This window comes from Artibeus jamaicensis, unplaced genomic scaffold (assembly GCF_021234435.1).
Source record: "Artibeus jamaicensis isolate MK-2021 breed Jamaican fruit bat unplaced genomic scaffold, CSHL_Jam_final contig_252, whole genome shotgun sequence".
In the NCBI taxonomy this organism is placed as follows: domain Eukaryota; kingdom Metazoa; phylum Chordata; class Mammalia; order Chiroptera; family Phyllostomidae; genus Artibeus; species Artibeus jamaicensis.
This window is the reverse complement of record NW_026521538.1, coordinates 2,275,285-2,289,445: the sequence shown is the minus strand read 5'-3', so window position 1 is coordinate 2,289,445 and position 14,161 is coordinate 2,275,285. Positions and strand designations below refer to the sequence as shown.

At 54.6% G+C, this 14,161-nt stretch overlaps 1 protein-coding gene across 1 annotated transcript in view; it reads left to right on the top strand.

Moving 5' to 3' along the window:
- CRTAC1 (cartilage acidic protein 1) overlaps positions 1-14,161 on the top strand; it is a 138,273-nt gene that overhangs the window by 116,852 nt on the left and 7,260 nt on the right. Inside the window, exons 8-11 of the mRNA XM_037138968.2 lie at positions 1,814-1,950; positions 5,516-5,598; positions 6,459-6,559; positions 6,937-7,105. Coding sequence (XP_036994863.2) covers positions 1,814-1,950; positions 5,516-5,598; positions 6,459-6,559; positions 6,937-7,105 — 490 coding nt within the window. The remainder of the gene's footprint in view (positions 1-1,813; positions 1,951-5,515; positions 5,599-6,458; positions 6,560-6,936; positions 7,106-14,161) is intronic.

The window sequence follows — 14,161 nt, the reverse complement described above, 5'->3', positions numbered from 1 at the left end:
TCCAGCATTTGCCTAAGGTTTGATGGTTTTGGGGAAGTCTCCAGGAACCTTGTGTCTGGGTGGACTACCCCCAGCTCCCCGCCCTGTAGGCAGCCCCCTCGGGTGCTCAGGCCCAGCTGCTCGCTCCCTGCAGGAGCTGGAGAGCCAGGCTCTCTGGGTGGGGAGGAGCTGTGCCCTGAACTCAGGGCCTCTGATCCTGAGATCCTGGAGGATTTTCATCTTTTATTCAGCTTTTTGTTCTAATCTATGTTCTCAACCAGCAACAGTTTTGCCCCCACTCAGAGATACTGTACAATGTCTTCTCCGTTGTCACAGATGGGATAGAGGGTGCTACCGTCATCAAGCGTGCAGAGGTCAGGGGCACTGCTAAACATCCCACAAGGTACAGGACAGCCCCACCGCCAAGAACGATCAGCCCCGATGCCATGTGCCAAGGTTGAGGAGGCCTGCTAACCTTCCCAATGGCTCCTCCCCAGAGCGCACAGGGGCAATAATAATAATAATAATAATAATAATAGACGCCCCATTTATCAACTGCCTTCCCCGTGCCAGGAACTGCGCTCAGCGCTTTACATACATTATCTTGGAAGCCCAGGCATCCAGTGGGCAACCCCATGGGGACTGTGCAGGTTTCCATTTTTACAGGATCAATCGCTTAATGACAAGTTAGAGATCCCAAGGCCTTTGTTCCCCGGCTCTTAAGGTCCTGCTCAGCCCTCCCCGGCCAGCTGGCTGGGCTCTTCATCAACTTCATTTCTGCACTGGTAGGGACAACCTCCCCCTTGGCCTCCCCAAAACACACAGCTCACCAGCTGTCCCAGGGCAGCTCATTCCTGCAGCCAGTGGACGGGGCCTGTAGTACAAGGCCAGGGGCAAGGCCAGGTCAAGGAGCAGAGGGACACTCCCCAAAAGACCACTGTGCCCTTCCCAGCCCCTCCGCATGGGCCCAGGGACTCAGACGGGCTCCCAGGGGTCTACAGGCCCCCCTGCACCACTCTCACTCTATTCCAAAGGCAGGTTCCACACCTGGAACCCTTTGCCAGGTCCCTGAGGCCCTGTCCACACTTTAGGGTACCCCCTGAACCCTGGGCAAGTACCTCAGCAGCCTCCCAAAGTAAGCTTTTAAAAAAATTTATCAAGAGACTCTAAATAAACAGTGTAAGGTAACAGAGGCAAAAACACAGCCAGAGGTGGCCTCTACCACCTCCCATGAGGCAGAGAGCAGGGGCAAGGCCGGGACAGACTGCCAGTGGTCTATCATGTGCCCACTCTGTGCCAAGCATTTTACATGCAGTCCTCACAACCTGGGCCACTGTTACTATGCCCATGTCACTGATGAGGAAAATGAGATCCGAGAGGTTTAGAAACTTGCCTGAGATCACACAGCTCATCAGTCAAGAAGTCTGGATTCCAGTGCACAGCCCTTTCCTGTGTCCACCCAGCTGCCCAGCTTCTGACTGTCACTAGGAGTAAGGGCATGTTCTAGAAAGGGTGTTGCATCTGGAATCAGAAGCTCTGGCTATGGCCCTGCTCCTTAGCTGGGACTCAGGCAACTCCCCTCCCTCTCCAGGACTCAGTTATCTCACCTGTAAAATGGAAAAGCTAATGTCTGTGCTTCCTCAAGTGATGGATGGAAGCACTACCCGTGACCCCAAGTGGGAACAGCCATGCGCTTCCCTGGTGTGGACTGGGACCGTTCCTCTTACGGCTGTCTCGTCCTTGCCTGCACACGCACACGGTGGGGACCGGCGTCCCGCCCACTCCCACTCCCCCGCGGGCCAGCCTGCTGACCCGCAGCCCTCTCTCCTCCCAGGACATCGCCTCACCCAAGTTCTCCATGCCCTCCCCTGTCCGCACCGTCATCGCCGCCGACTTCGACAATGACCAGGAGCTGGAGATCTTCTTTAACAACTTCGCCCACCGAAGCTCCTCAGCCAACCGCCTCTTCCGGTAGACGCTCCAGCTTGGCTCATGCCCCGTCACCCCTGACAGCTGGGGTCAGGGAGGAAGGTGTAGAATCAGGGGGCAGTTCCCAGGGCTGAGGGGGAAGAAGGCACCCTGATGAAGGAGCAGAGAGGATAGAAGAACAGATTGAGCGAGAGGCTGTGGGCATGGGGGTGAATTCTGGGTAGGAAGCAGGCCTCCTGGTGTTGGGGGTGGGTAGTGGGCAGAGGGGGTGTGGCCCAAAGTGTCCCCAGAAGCCAAGCCCCACAGGATAGAAACCCCACTACTACAAGCAGCCGTTACAGAGTCCAGTCTGCCCAGGTGCAGTGGGGCCCAGCGAACACAGGCGGGCTCATGGACTGCAGGGCTTCTCAGAGCCTTTAAGTGACCATAAGTATTTTTACCTCCCAAAAGGTGCTTGGAACATTCCAAATAAATTTGACCGAAGGACATTTTTTTTTCTCAAAGATTTTTATCTTTGAGATAAAAATTCCCAAAGGTACTCTGCACCTTTGGGAAATTCTGGATGACCTTATTAATGGTAGACAAGTACACGGGAGTAACAAAGTAGAAGAAGTCCGCAAGTGCCTGGGCTTGGGTCCAGGGAGGGAGGACGGGGTTCGGAGGCAGCGCCTTTCTAAGAGGGGTCCGGAGACCACTGGCATCAGAATCACCCAGACCGCCTCCTTAAAGCAGAGTCCCAGGGCCCACCTTGCTCTCCTGAATCAGAATTTCGGGGGGCGGGGCCCAGGAAGCCATTTTAAACAAGTGCATCAGGCAGCAGGCGTGAGGTCTAAGAACTACTGCTGGGGAACAGCCCTCAGAACCCGCGTGGCCTGTGATGGCCCTGCCTCTGGTGTGAAACGTGCTCAGGGCGCTTGGGGCCAGGTGGGGAGAAAAGGATCAGCCACGGGGCTCGGACTTGGAAACAGGCCAGATCACCTGCCTGGCTCCCCCAGGTCCCCACCCCCTCCTCCAGGAGGGTCCCAACGATTAATAAAAGGGGAGAGCTGGCACTAAGCATGTTTAAAATATTATTATTAACAAAGCATCAATCCTGACTGGATGTAATCACCCCCCGAAGGCACCAGATTTACTAATTAGGTGCCTTGCAAAAAGCTTATTCACAACTTCCAGATTAATTGCGGAAGATCAATTGCTCGTTACTAGAGACACTGCCTTCCTTCTCCGGCTAATAAAGTGTCACTTGCCAGGGTTCCTAATCACCAAGGAGTCTAGTGCTCTCATCTCTGCGGCCCAAGAACCCAGGCACCTCCCCTGTCCGCCTGCCTGCCCGCCTGCCTGGCCTGTGTCAAACCTCCCATCTCCCTCTGGGCCACCCCAAGGGCTGTCTGGCACAGGACTGTCCTGAGTGTCACCGTGCAGGTGCCCCCTGAGTTAGTGTGTTTGCTTCTATGCAGCCGCAGTGGAAGCCCCTTCCCAGGTGCGTGACTGCACCCCAAGTCCCTGTGGCAGATGGCTGGGTCTCGAGCATGCAGCTGAGGCCCCCACACAGCCAGCAACTCTGCAAGTTCAGCACCCACCTGTCCCAGTCCCTGAATGGAACATGGTGGGCTCCTAGTAGGAGGCACTGTGCTTGAGTCCGCAAGTCCCACGGCAACGCCCAGGGGGACCAGAGAATGCTTTGCCCAAACTGGAAGCTTCATGAGAGTGTAAGGGCAGTATAACAGGCGTCAGCTGGGACACGCATGGTCACGCAAGGCATCCATCTAAACGCCTCCGATCCGTTCTCATCTCTCTGCCCTGCGCCACCCCCACTCTCTCCCTAGTGGATTCCTGTGCCCACCTCCCGCCGCCTCCCTGTGTCTAGTCCCACAGAGAAAACCTGGCCACATCCCTCTTCCACTTGAAACCTCTTGCAAGCCTTCTCTTTGACACATCCCACAGCTACCGCTTCCGTCCCTGGCCGCCACGCTCCCCACTTTCCCAGCTTCTTTCAGTTCTGGGCTGTGCCAGGCCTGGACCTTCGTGGTGCCCACGCCCTCTGCCTCGCTGCTCCTTCCTTGTCTGGAGGAGCTCACCCAGCTCTGCCCGCCCCTCGGCCCCACTCTCCCTGCCGGCCCTCAGCACTCCGCGTGAGACTCCCTGTTGTCAGGATCCCGAGCGTCTTTCTTCCTGACGCACACGGTAGCCACAGGCTCCGGTACACGAGTTGCTGCGGAAGAACTTGCTCAGCAAATACATACACGCGGTAGAGCCACTGGGATTTATCCTTACGAGCCCTTAACTGCCCTTTCACCTGAACCAAAAGGTGTCTCTGCCCATCTGTGACAGAGTCTGCAGGACCCGAGTGGTCGAAGGGACAGGGTATTGGCAGGCTGAGGCATACACACCTCCAGCAGGTATGCACACAGCCGAGTGCAGCCAGGCACACTGTCCACTACCCAGACTGCACACGTGGGTATGTTCAGCACAGGTGCCCCATGCAGACAGAGGACATCTCTCAGGGCATCTGCTCAACCCTGTAGACCCCCTGGAGTTCCGCTGACACTCTCTGCCATCCAGCCCCATAGGCTCCAGTTCAGTGGACCCCAGTCCCCTCCTGAAAGCACCAGCCACATCACAGCCCTCTGGTGACTCTATGATTTGGACGGACAACAGCCACCTGCGATGTGTGCGGGGGGGGGGTGGGATACAGATGCCCCCTGGCCCTCTGTCTGCTCCCTTCGTTGCTCCATAGATTGAGGGCAGAGTCCCCAAGGCTGGGTCAATCTAACAAGAGAGAAAAATTAGAGAGGGAAAGTTCATGGCCATCAAAAGCAGTAGGTCAGTGTAGAGAAAAAGCAGGACTTTTACAGTGGACTTTGCTGGAGCAAATATCACTGTGATTCAAAGTTCAAAATAGACAGAACTCCTGCAACCCAAAGGGACCCCTTCTCTCCCTTTGCCTTTGGAATTCATCCACGCATCCCACAGGCATGTGCTTGGAGCTCTCCAAAAGCCAGGCACTATGTTAGATGCTGTGGAGATGCAAAGATGAATAATACATGGCCCCAGCCTGCAAAGAGCTCAACAGCCTAACTGGGAAGATAAGAGGCATTTATACAGAGCTTTTACACAGGCAGAAAGTGATAAAGGCTAGATGAGTGATAAAGGCAGAGCAGCAAGGCATTGCCTCTAGCAGGACACCCAGGGAGAACTTGGGGGAGGTGGCATTTGAGTGGGGTTTGTACCATGGGTACCACCCAGAACTTGGAAACCCAGGGCCACTTGAAGGAAAGGAAAGGTCACTTGAAGGTAGCTGTGTCCTTGTCCCTTCTCCATCCATCAGCTGGCCTTCCCCAGACTGTCTATACTTCATCCATTAGAAAAGGAAAAATCAATATTTACCAATGTAAATTAAAACCCAAGAAGAGAACAGGCAGGGTGTAGACAGGGTCTGTGAACAGACTGGCTCTCAGGCAGGCAGGTTGCAGCCCACGCGCAGTGGGACCCAGGATGCTCAAGGCACAGAGCGTGGAGTAAGCCAGTGGGTCTCCAGGTCCAGGGGCACCCTGGGGCCTCCCCAGCTGGTTACTCGTCCATGAACAGCCTGTCTGTCCTCCAACAGCGTCATCCGCAGGGAACATGGCGACCCCCTCATTGAGGAGCTCAACCCTGGAGATGCCTTGGAGCCTGAGGGCCGGGGCACAGGTGAGGCGCCTAAGGGCTCGCCTGCCCTCTCCCACCTCAGCATCGCCCATACCCCGGGGGGGGGGGGGGAGGCAGGAAGGATGGGGCAGCCTGTCCCACCACAGGGCCACAGGGTGCTGCCAGTCCCTCCCACCCAGGGGTAAGTCCCGTGGGCAGGAGAGTGGAGAAGCAAGTGGGAGTTCTTGAGAGTGCCGCACAAGAAACAGAGGAGGGGATGGGTGGTCCAGTCTCCTAGTCCCAGGGGATGGGGCTGGGGCCAAGGATCTGTGGGCAGTAGCTTCTCTGGCAATGCCTTGATCGGTGGAAATGGGAAAGAGAGGTTGGGTGTCCTGAAGTCTAACCCCTCCCCTCTTGGCACTCAGCCTGGTGTCAAAGAAAGAGCGCTGGATTAGGAGTCCCAAGACCTAGTCCTGCCATTGCCTCACTGGTAGTCTTGGAAAAGTTACTTCCTCTGGGTCTCGTTCTCCACGCCCGTTAAACAGGGACAATTACACCTGTCCTCCTCACCTCTCTGGTGTGTAGTGAGGACCAAAAGGAAACTGTGTGTGTGGACACTTGGTAGGTTGACAAAAACTGTGCACATATAAAAGGCGTGTATAATATAAAGACCAGAACGAAGTCCTGATGGCCTGAAGAATTAGCGCCCACCATGCAGACGTCCCGGGGAGGAAAGGAAACCCCTTTTCCGTGAACTTCTATCGTGGGATGGCTGTTAGAAAGGGGAGGAGCCGGGGCCCAGCCTCGGTCTCCCTCCCCAGCACCTCCCCCACTCTGGGCTGTGGACTGTGGTGCCAGGCGAGAGGCCCCACGCCCCTCAGGTCTCCTGGCCAGCAGCCAGAACACGGTGTGCATTTTTGCAGGGGGTGTGGTGACAGACTTCGATGGAGACGGGATGCTGGACCTCATCTTGTCCCACGGAGAATCCATGGCTCAGCCGCTGTCCGTCTTCCGGGGGAATCAGGTGTGCAGGGAGCTCGGGATCCACGGAGCCCAGCCTGGCGCGTCCTCCGGGCCTGGGGTGGGTGAGGGCGGAGGAGCCCGGATTCTGCCTGACAAATGGACACCCGGGGCCTGGAGGAAGCAAAAGAAAAAGTCCCCAGCATCACAGTAAACCTCCCAGGGGGCCTCCCAGGAGAAACCCTCGGCCCCTTTGCCTTCTTCAGAAACTGTTCTTCCTGAGCCTGTTGGCTGCCCTCCTCTTTTCCAGTGCTCCTCCTCTCCCTTTCCTCTGCCCCCTTTTCTTCTCTCCCTTTTTCTCCTTCTCTCCGTCTCCTGCCCTAGGTCCCCACTCCTCCACCCACCCCACTAATGCCTGGCCTGCCTTCTCCCCCCCTATAGGGCTTCGGCAACAACTGGCTCCGAGTGGTGCCGCGGACCCGGTTTGGGGCCTTCGCCAGGGGGGCAAAGGTGGTGCTCTACACTAAGAAGAGCGGGGCCCACCTGAGGATCATCGACGGGGGCTCGGGCTACCTGTGCGAGATGGAGCCTGTGGCGCACTTTGGCTTGGGTGAGTCGGGGCCAGGGGAGAGGTGGGCAGTGAGCTGTTGATGGAAGGTGGGTCCTGAAACTGCATCTGGCATCGTGCTGAGGGATGCAGGACTCACAGCTCAAGCATCTTCCAGGTACCATGTTATTGCAACAGGTTGGGGGCGCCCCTGCTCTGAGATGAACCTGAGCTCAGGAAGAGGTTTTTGCGTGCCCTGCCTCTTACAGGGGTCCCAACCTTTGTGCCTCTGTCAAATTATTCACCTCGGGGTCAAAGTATTTAATTCTCCACCTGTCCAGGCTGTGGCCTCATTCTTCACACAGTGGCCTGCACCGATCTCATCCACCCCAGCTACCACCCTGGCCTCTTGAGAGGTGGCTCTGTGATTAAAGTGTCTCACCAAACCCCTGGTGACCACAGCAAACTCTGGCAAGGATGTAAGGAAACTAAATCTCTCCGACATTGCTCATGGGAATGTAAAATGGTACAGCTACTCTAGAAAATACTTTGGCAGTTCTTTAAAAAACCTAAACATACAACTACTCTCAGACCCAGCAATTGCCCTCCTGGGCATTCAGCCCAGTTGAATGAAAACTTACGTCCGCAAAAAAATCTATACAAGGTGGTTCATGGTGGCTTTCTCTGTGATAACCCGAACCAGAAACAACCAAGATGCCCTTCAGTGGGTTAACGGCCCGACAGACTGGGGTCTGTCCACACCACGGACTGTTACTCAGCAGTAAGGAGGAACGAAGTGTTGAACACGGGTCTGGATCGCTCTCAAGGGCAACACAGTGTGTGGGGGGAAAGGCCAATCTCAAAACATCACATACTGTGGGTTCCATTTATACGGCATTCTCGAAATGACAGAACTGTAGGGAGGGACACACATCAGGGGCTGCTGGGGTCGAAAGGGTGAAAAGGAGAGGGGGCAGCCCAAGGGGGGCCCTGGTGGAGACGCAGCGGCCCTGTGTCTGCCTGTGGCTGCGGCTGCCCGAGTCTGCACGCGTGGTGACAGGACACAGAGCCTCCCACACGGCTTGTGCCCACATCCTTTTTCTGCTTTTGACCTTGTGCTGTGGTCCCGGAACAAGTACCACTGGGGGAAACCTGATGAAAGGTACACAGGATCTCTCGGTAATGTCTTTACAACTTCCTGTGAATCTACGATTATTTCAAAATGAACCGTTTTTAAAGAAGTGTATTGCCCTAGCTGGTGTGGCTCAGTGAATTGAGTACCAGCCTGTGAACCAAAGGGTCACTGGTTCAATTCCCAGTCAGGGCACATGCCTGGGTTGCACGCCAGGTCTCCAGTGTGGGGCATGCAAGAGGCAACCACACAGTGATGTTTCTCTCCCTCTCTTTTTCCCTCCCTTCCCCTCTGTCTAAAAATAAATAAATAAAATTAAAAATATATATATATATATATTGAAGGATGAAATTAGGAAAATAAAAATCTAAAAATGCTTCTTGGGGAAGAGGTGCAATAATGGAAAAAACATTGAGAAACACTGAGGGGAGATGGTGACCCAAAAGTGTCTTTAGCAAAGCACAATGGTTAAGAAAGCTTTTGAGCCCTGGCTGATGTGGCTCAGTGGACTGAGTGCCGGCCTGAGAACTGAAAGGTCACAGGTTTGATTCCTAGTCAGGGCACATGCCTGAGTTGCAGGCCAGGTCCCCAGGTGGGGGCATGTGAGAGGCAACCAATTGGTGTATCTCTCACACGTGGATGTTTCTCTCCTTCTATTTCTCCCTCCCTTCCACTCTCTCTAAAAGCAAGTAAATAAAATCTTTTCAAAATAAATTTTTAAAAAAGAAAGCATTTGAATTGAATACATGTAGGTTCAAAATCAGACATCCTCCCTCACCTCCGGAGGCGATACACAAGTCACATAAAAAACAGGCAGTGTACTCTCAAATTAATAAACATCTATGTATACGAGTATGTTAATATTATGCAAATAGCCTATGCATATAGGAAAAACTGAAAGAAAATGCAAAACGTGTCCATAGGCATTTTCTGAGGGGCCGGACTGATGTGGTCACTCTTGCTTGTTGTAGGCACAGTAGGACTTTCCTCTCAGTACTCACATCACCCTCAGGACCACCCCGGGAGGTGGGCGTTATATCCCCCCATCTGCAAATGGGGAAGCTGAGGATCAAACAACTAGGAACCCTGCTCAACGGAGACCATGGAGTAAGTGAATGGCAGAGACAGGATTCAAATCCAGATCTGCCTGAGAATAGGGTTTTTATTTTCTTCCATATGGTTTCTTATGTGCTTTACAATTTTTATAGGAAACACGTAATTTTTATGCAACCTGAAAAAGAAACATAAAGATTTAGGGCACCCAGGGCCAGATTATAGGAGCACGTTCATGGGCTATTTCAGCCTGGATGGGTCGGCCTGGGATCAGAGCTTTTATTACCTTTAAGGCAACCATGTGCTGCGCTGGCCCTGGAAATATGAGATAGATGACTTCTAAATAGTAGTCCTGTCTTGCAAAACAGCAGTAGCCAACATGAATTGAGCACTCAGTATGTGCGGGGTGCTGGGCTAAGGGCTTTACATGAAATACCTCATTCATTTCTCACCATAACATGATGAGTCAGTCATTAACCCCATTTCTCAGCTCAGGAAGTTGAGGCTGAGGTTAAGCAACCTGGCACAAGCACACCTTGAGAAAATAGGGAGGGCTGGATTTGGTCCCCAGCTTTTGAGACACAGCGGCCTGAGATCTTGGCCACTGTGACTTGACTGCTTGACCTTCTATAGCTGCTCTGTGTGGAGCCAGCCTAGGTCACCCTGCTTGGCCTCCTGCCTGGACAACCACATCTACTCAGTTACCAGGTGACCCAAGTGGGATCATCCAAGCACCAAGACACCTGCCATGATATCAGAGGTGGGATGTTCGTTCATTCAGGGATTAGGCCCTCATCAGGGATCAGAACATCAACCCTCACCCCACTGTACAGATAAGAGCATTGAGACGCGCATAGAAAATCAGTGGAGAGGCCAGGACTGGGGCTGGTTCTCCTTCCCCACATCCCGTGGATTAACCTCTGCTATTTTGAAACATATTATTATGGGTGTCGCTGGGTTTCTTCCCTGGCCAGGATTTGCCCTTCCAAGGGAGCAGACCTGTTCTGCAACTGGACAGCCTCAGCCAGGTCACCTGGTGGGACCATGGAGCCCAAGAGCCTCTATGACTTTTTGTGACTGTCTGCTTCCCATGCTCAGGATGACAGATGATGCGTCTCGCTGGGAGCCCTTCTTCACTGCCAGTCCTTGCATTTTGCAAGCCATGGGTTTTGTTCTGAGTCTGAACTCTGGCCAAACTGCTCCATGGGTACCCCTGCACACTCCTCTCTATTTCTGGGGTCCAGTCCCAGAGAGGCACTGAAAGAAGGCTGCTCTTGGAGACTGGCCCTGTGGAAAGGAAGGCAGTGAAACTCCCGAAGCAGCTCAGCAGGCCACAGGGCCAGTAGCCTGGGACACAGCGAGGGTCAGGCAGGCTCCATCCCTGCAGCTCTAAGACTCCAACATTCAGGAGGATCTCCTTCATGGACCCAGCATAGCACAGGCCCTCCTGATTAATGGGGCAGGAAGAGAAGGAGGTGGTGGGAAAGGATGGATGAAAGGAAGGATTGAGGAGGGAGAACAGGGTGGAGCTAGACTGAGACAGGGCCTGGGGGAGACCAAGAGACACAGAGAAATGTGAAAAAAGATTAGACAAAGAGGAAATGCTCCCTGCCCTCCAGCCTCACAGCCCAGCGAAGGAGGCGGGTAGACACAGGCACTCTGGTGCAAGCAGAATTGGATGTGCCGTCACCCTGGCCCAGCGGCTGCAAGAGGACCAGGGAAGGGCACATTAGTTTTGCTCTGGGAAGCTTTCCCAAGAAAGTGGGCCTAGAACTATCTCTAAAAGGATGGTAGGAGTTTGGAAGGCATGGATGGGGGGCTACGGAGGGCATTCCAGGAGCTGTGATGGCTTAAACAAAGGCCCAGAGAAAGGGTGCCCAGTGTGTCCACAGAACGGGAATGGTCTGATGGGAGCGGAGCCTGGAGGGGAGGCCAGGGCCAAACTGTTGGGGGCCCCCAGAGCCAGGCTGAGAGGGCAGGTGGAACAGAGAGAGGTGTGGAGAGCTGGGAAAGCCCAGGCCAGACTTGTCCGGGCAAGGGCAGGGCTTAGCGGGAGCCCAGGGCCACCAGCAGGGGTCCAGGTATTCGTTGTCTTCGTCAGACTTAGTGCGCTTACTGTAATACCCGCTAGGTCCATCCATGTTGTCGCAAATGGCAAGATTTTGGGTTTTGTTGTTGAATAATGCTCCATTATTTATATACTACCTCGTCTTTATCTGTTCATCTGTCGATGGACATCTAGTTTGCTTCCATCTCTTGGCCATTGGAAATAATGCACAGTGAACTTAGGGGCAGGGTGTGCATAGACAGGGTCTGGCACAAATAATGCCCCTTTTATTACAAATCATAAGTCTGTAATTCAGTAACATAACACTATCACACTCAAGCACACCCTATGACATTTTGGATGAAATGTTCAAATAAAAACTATAAATCATTACGCCCACAGTATTACCTTACTAACCACACTCACAGGCATGTCTTCCACCGGGCCCTGTATTCTTTCGAATTAGTATTGTCTTCTTTGCCTACATACCCACAAGCGGAATTTCTGGATCATATGGCAGCTCTATTTTAATTTTTTGCTGCACAGTATTTCATTCTGTGGCAGCATTCATAACTTAGCGAGCAGGTTCCCTACTGAAGGGCAGTTCCACGGTTTCCAGTCCTGAGCAGTTGGTCTTGTGGTGTTTGGGGTGAGAAGGGGCGTGTCCAAGACATGAGTGCAGGACACTCCTGTCTTAAAGGTCTGACTTACTGAGACCAGATGCAGGCCCCAAAGTCGTGCTGGAAGACAGGGGTCCCTTCAGGAAGAGGGCTGCAGGAAGCTCCCCTGCCAGCGCTCAGGATGCTCTGCTCGCCCGTGACTAGACCCTGCTTCCTCCCTCCCTCCATGAATCACCCGTGTCCTCCTGACTTTGCAGCCAGGACTTTGCAGCCGGGAGTGCTGGGAGTGCCGAGAGTGTGGACTTGTCTGTGTGTGCGCACAGGAGCCTCTCAGCAGACAGCCTCCTGGGCGCTTCCTTCCCCCACCACTCCGTCACATGCTTTGGCCCACCATCTCTGCACCAACAGGTGGAGGGCTCAGCACCTCAGCCCCTCAAAGTGTTCTCCTGAATCTGGAGGGTCTGGGCTGTGTGGAATCACACCGTAAAACTTCAGGGATATCTCATTCTCGGGGGGGGGGTCCCCAGAGGACCAACGGTGTTGTGCAGAGCGCTCTCAGCTTCATCTTGCAGAGCTGTCCCTTCTGGAGCCATCAGCCCCCACCCTAGCTGCCCCTGCTCAGGGGAGCCCCTGGCCTGTCTCTCCTCCCCCCTTCACCCCCGCTCCTCCTGGGCCAGGTGGTCCTCTGGGCTCATAAATAAGCCTTTCCACACTCAGCCCTCACTGAGCGCCCCCTCTGCCCCCTGACTGCCCTGAACTCACACCCAAGCTCTCCCACGCCCATTCCTACACTTCCCCACCCTGGCTAGCAGAGGGCTGAGGCAGCGGGACAAAAGCCAGAAAATGAAAACAAGTGCCAGTAATCTACTTGCCCCATTAGGGGCTCCCCCACTCGGCCAGCCCACCCCAGGCATTGAGGGCGCCCCCCACCCACACACACCACCTTCCTTTCAGCTAGTTGTTTGCAAGTGACTCAGAGCTGCCTCCATGCCGGCTGGTGCTCATTTAGGGAAGGAAAATTCAGTGGCCCACATGAAAATTGCTTTATTAAAGTGCAAAAATATTCCACCAACTGTATTCCCACCATCTGTTTTGCTTGTAATTCCTCTGAAAAGCACAACTCTCTGTGCCTGCTTGGCCTCTGTTCTTTAAAAACTTCCAGAGGTCTGTGTCTGGTTGACGGAGCCACCTCTGCTGGCAGACCCACAGGCCTGGCGGACAGGCCGCCCTGTGCAGTGCCTGGGGGCCCAGGGCCCCTGGCTGTGCAGCTGATTGAAGACCCGAGTGTCTGGGGCAGAGGGAACAGCCAGGCCTGGGGACTGGAGCCTGGTTCCGGTCCTGGCTCAGGCGCCTGTGAGTCCCTTCACCTCGCCAAGCCTCCACGTCTGCACCTGCAGGGGGGCTGAGGCACCCACCTCACAGAGTAATCGGACGGTCCGGGTCCCTCCCAGCCTCCTCTCCCACCCGCCCCACCTAATACACATTCTCGCACTCTGCTTCCCCACACTGAACCTCTCCCTGCTCGGCAAACACGCGGGCCCTGTCACGCCTCGTGCCTGTGCCCGCACTGTGCCCTCCACCCGGCATGCTCCTTCCCTCCTGTCTCCGCCTCCAGACCCTTACACTCTGCGACACCCGACCTAAATGACCTCTAACTGCCTCTCTCGCCAGGCGGCACCGACGCTATATGGCTGCGCTTTCCCAGCTTATTCCCACGTCACCACTGCATTCGTGCCCACACAGGACTCAGCTCCTCCAGGACGGGGCCAGGGCATCTCTCCTTCTGCCGAATCCCAGACCCCTGCAGGACACTTGGCCGTGGTGGGTCGGGGTGGGCTGGCCGGTAGAATTGTAGAACAGGGTGTAGCAGGTAGCAAGTCTCAGCCCCCTCGGCTCTCAAATGGGAATGATGCAACTAGTACCTTCCTTGTGGCGCGGCCATGAGGGTCCAGTATGCCACCACGGAGAGTCACCTGGAGTAGTTTGGGGCACATACTTTCTTGTATTATTGCGTACAGTGAGAGCCCTTGGGCCACTGCAGGGTGCCTCCACGTCTGAGAGATGCTGGGGGTGACAGCAAGCAGGGCTCACATTCCAGGGAAGAAAGACTGTTCTTCCCAGAAGTGCTAGAGCTCTGGGCCACACCCCCATCTTACAGATGGAAAAACTGAGGCCCCAGGAGAGAATCAAAGTCAGCAAAATAATGAACAGCAGCAGAGCAAGTCCTACTGAGCTGTGCTCTCATAGCTCACTTCCTTCAGAGCCCT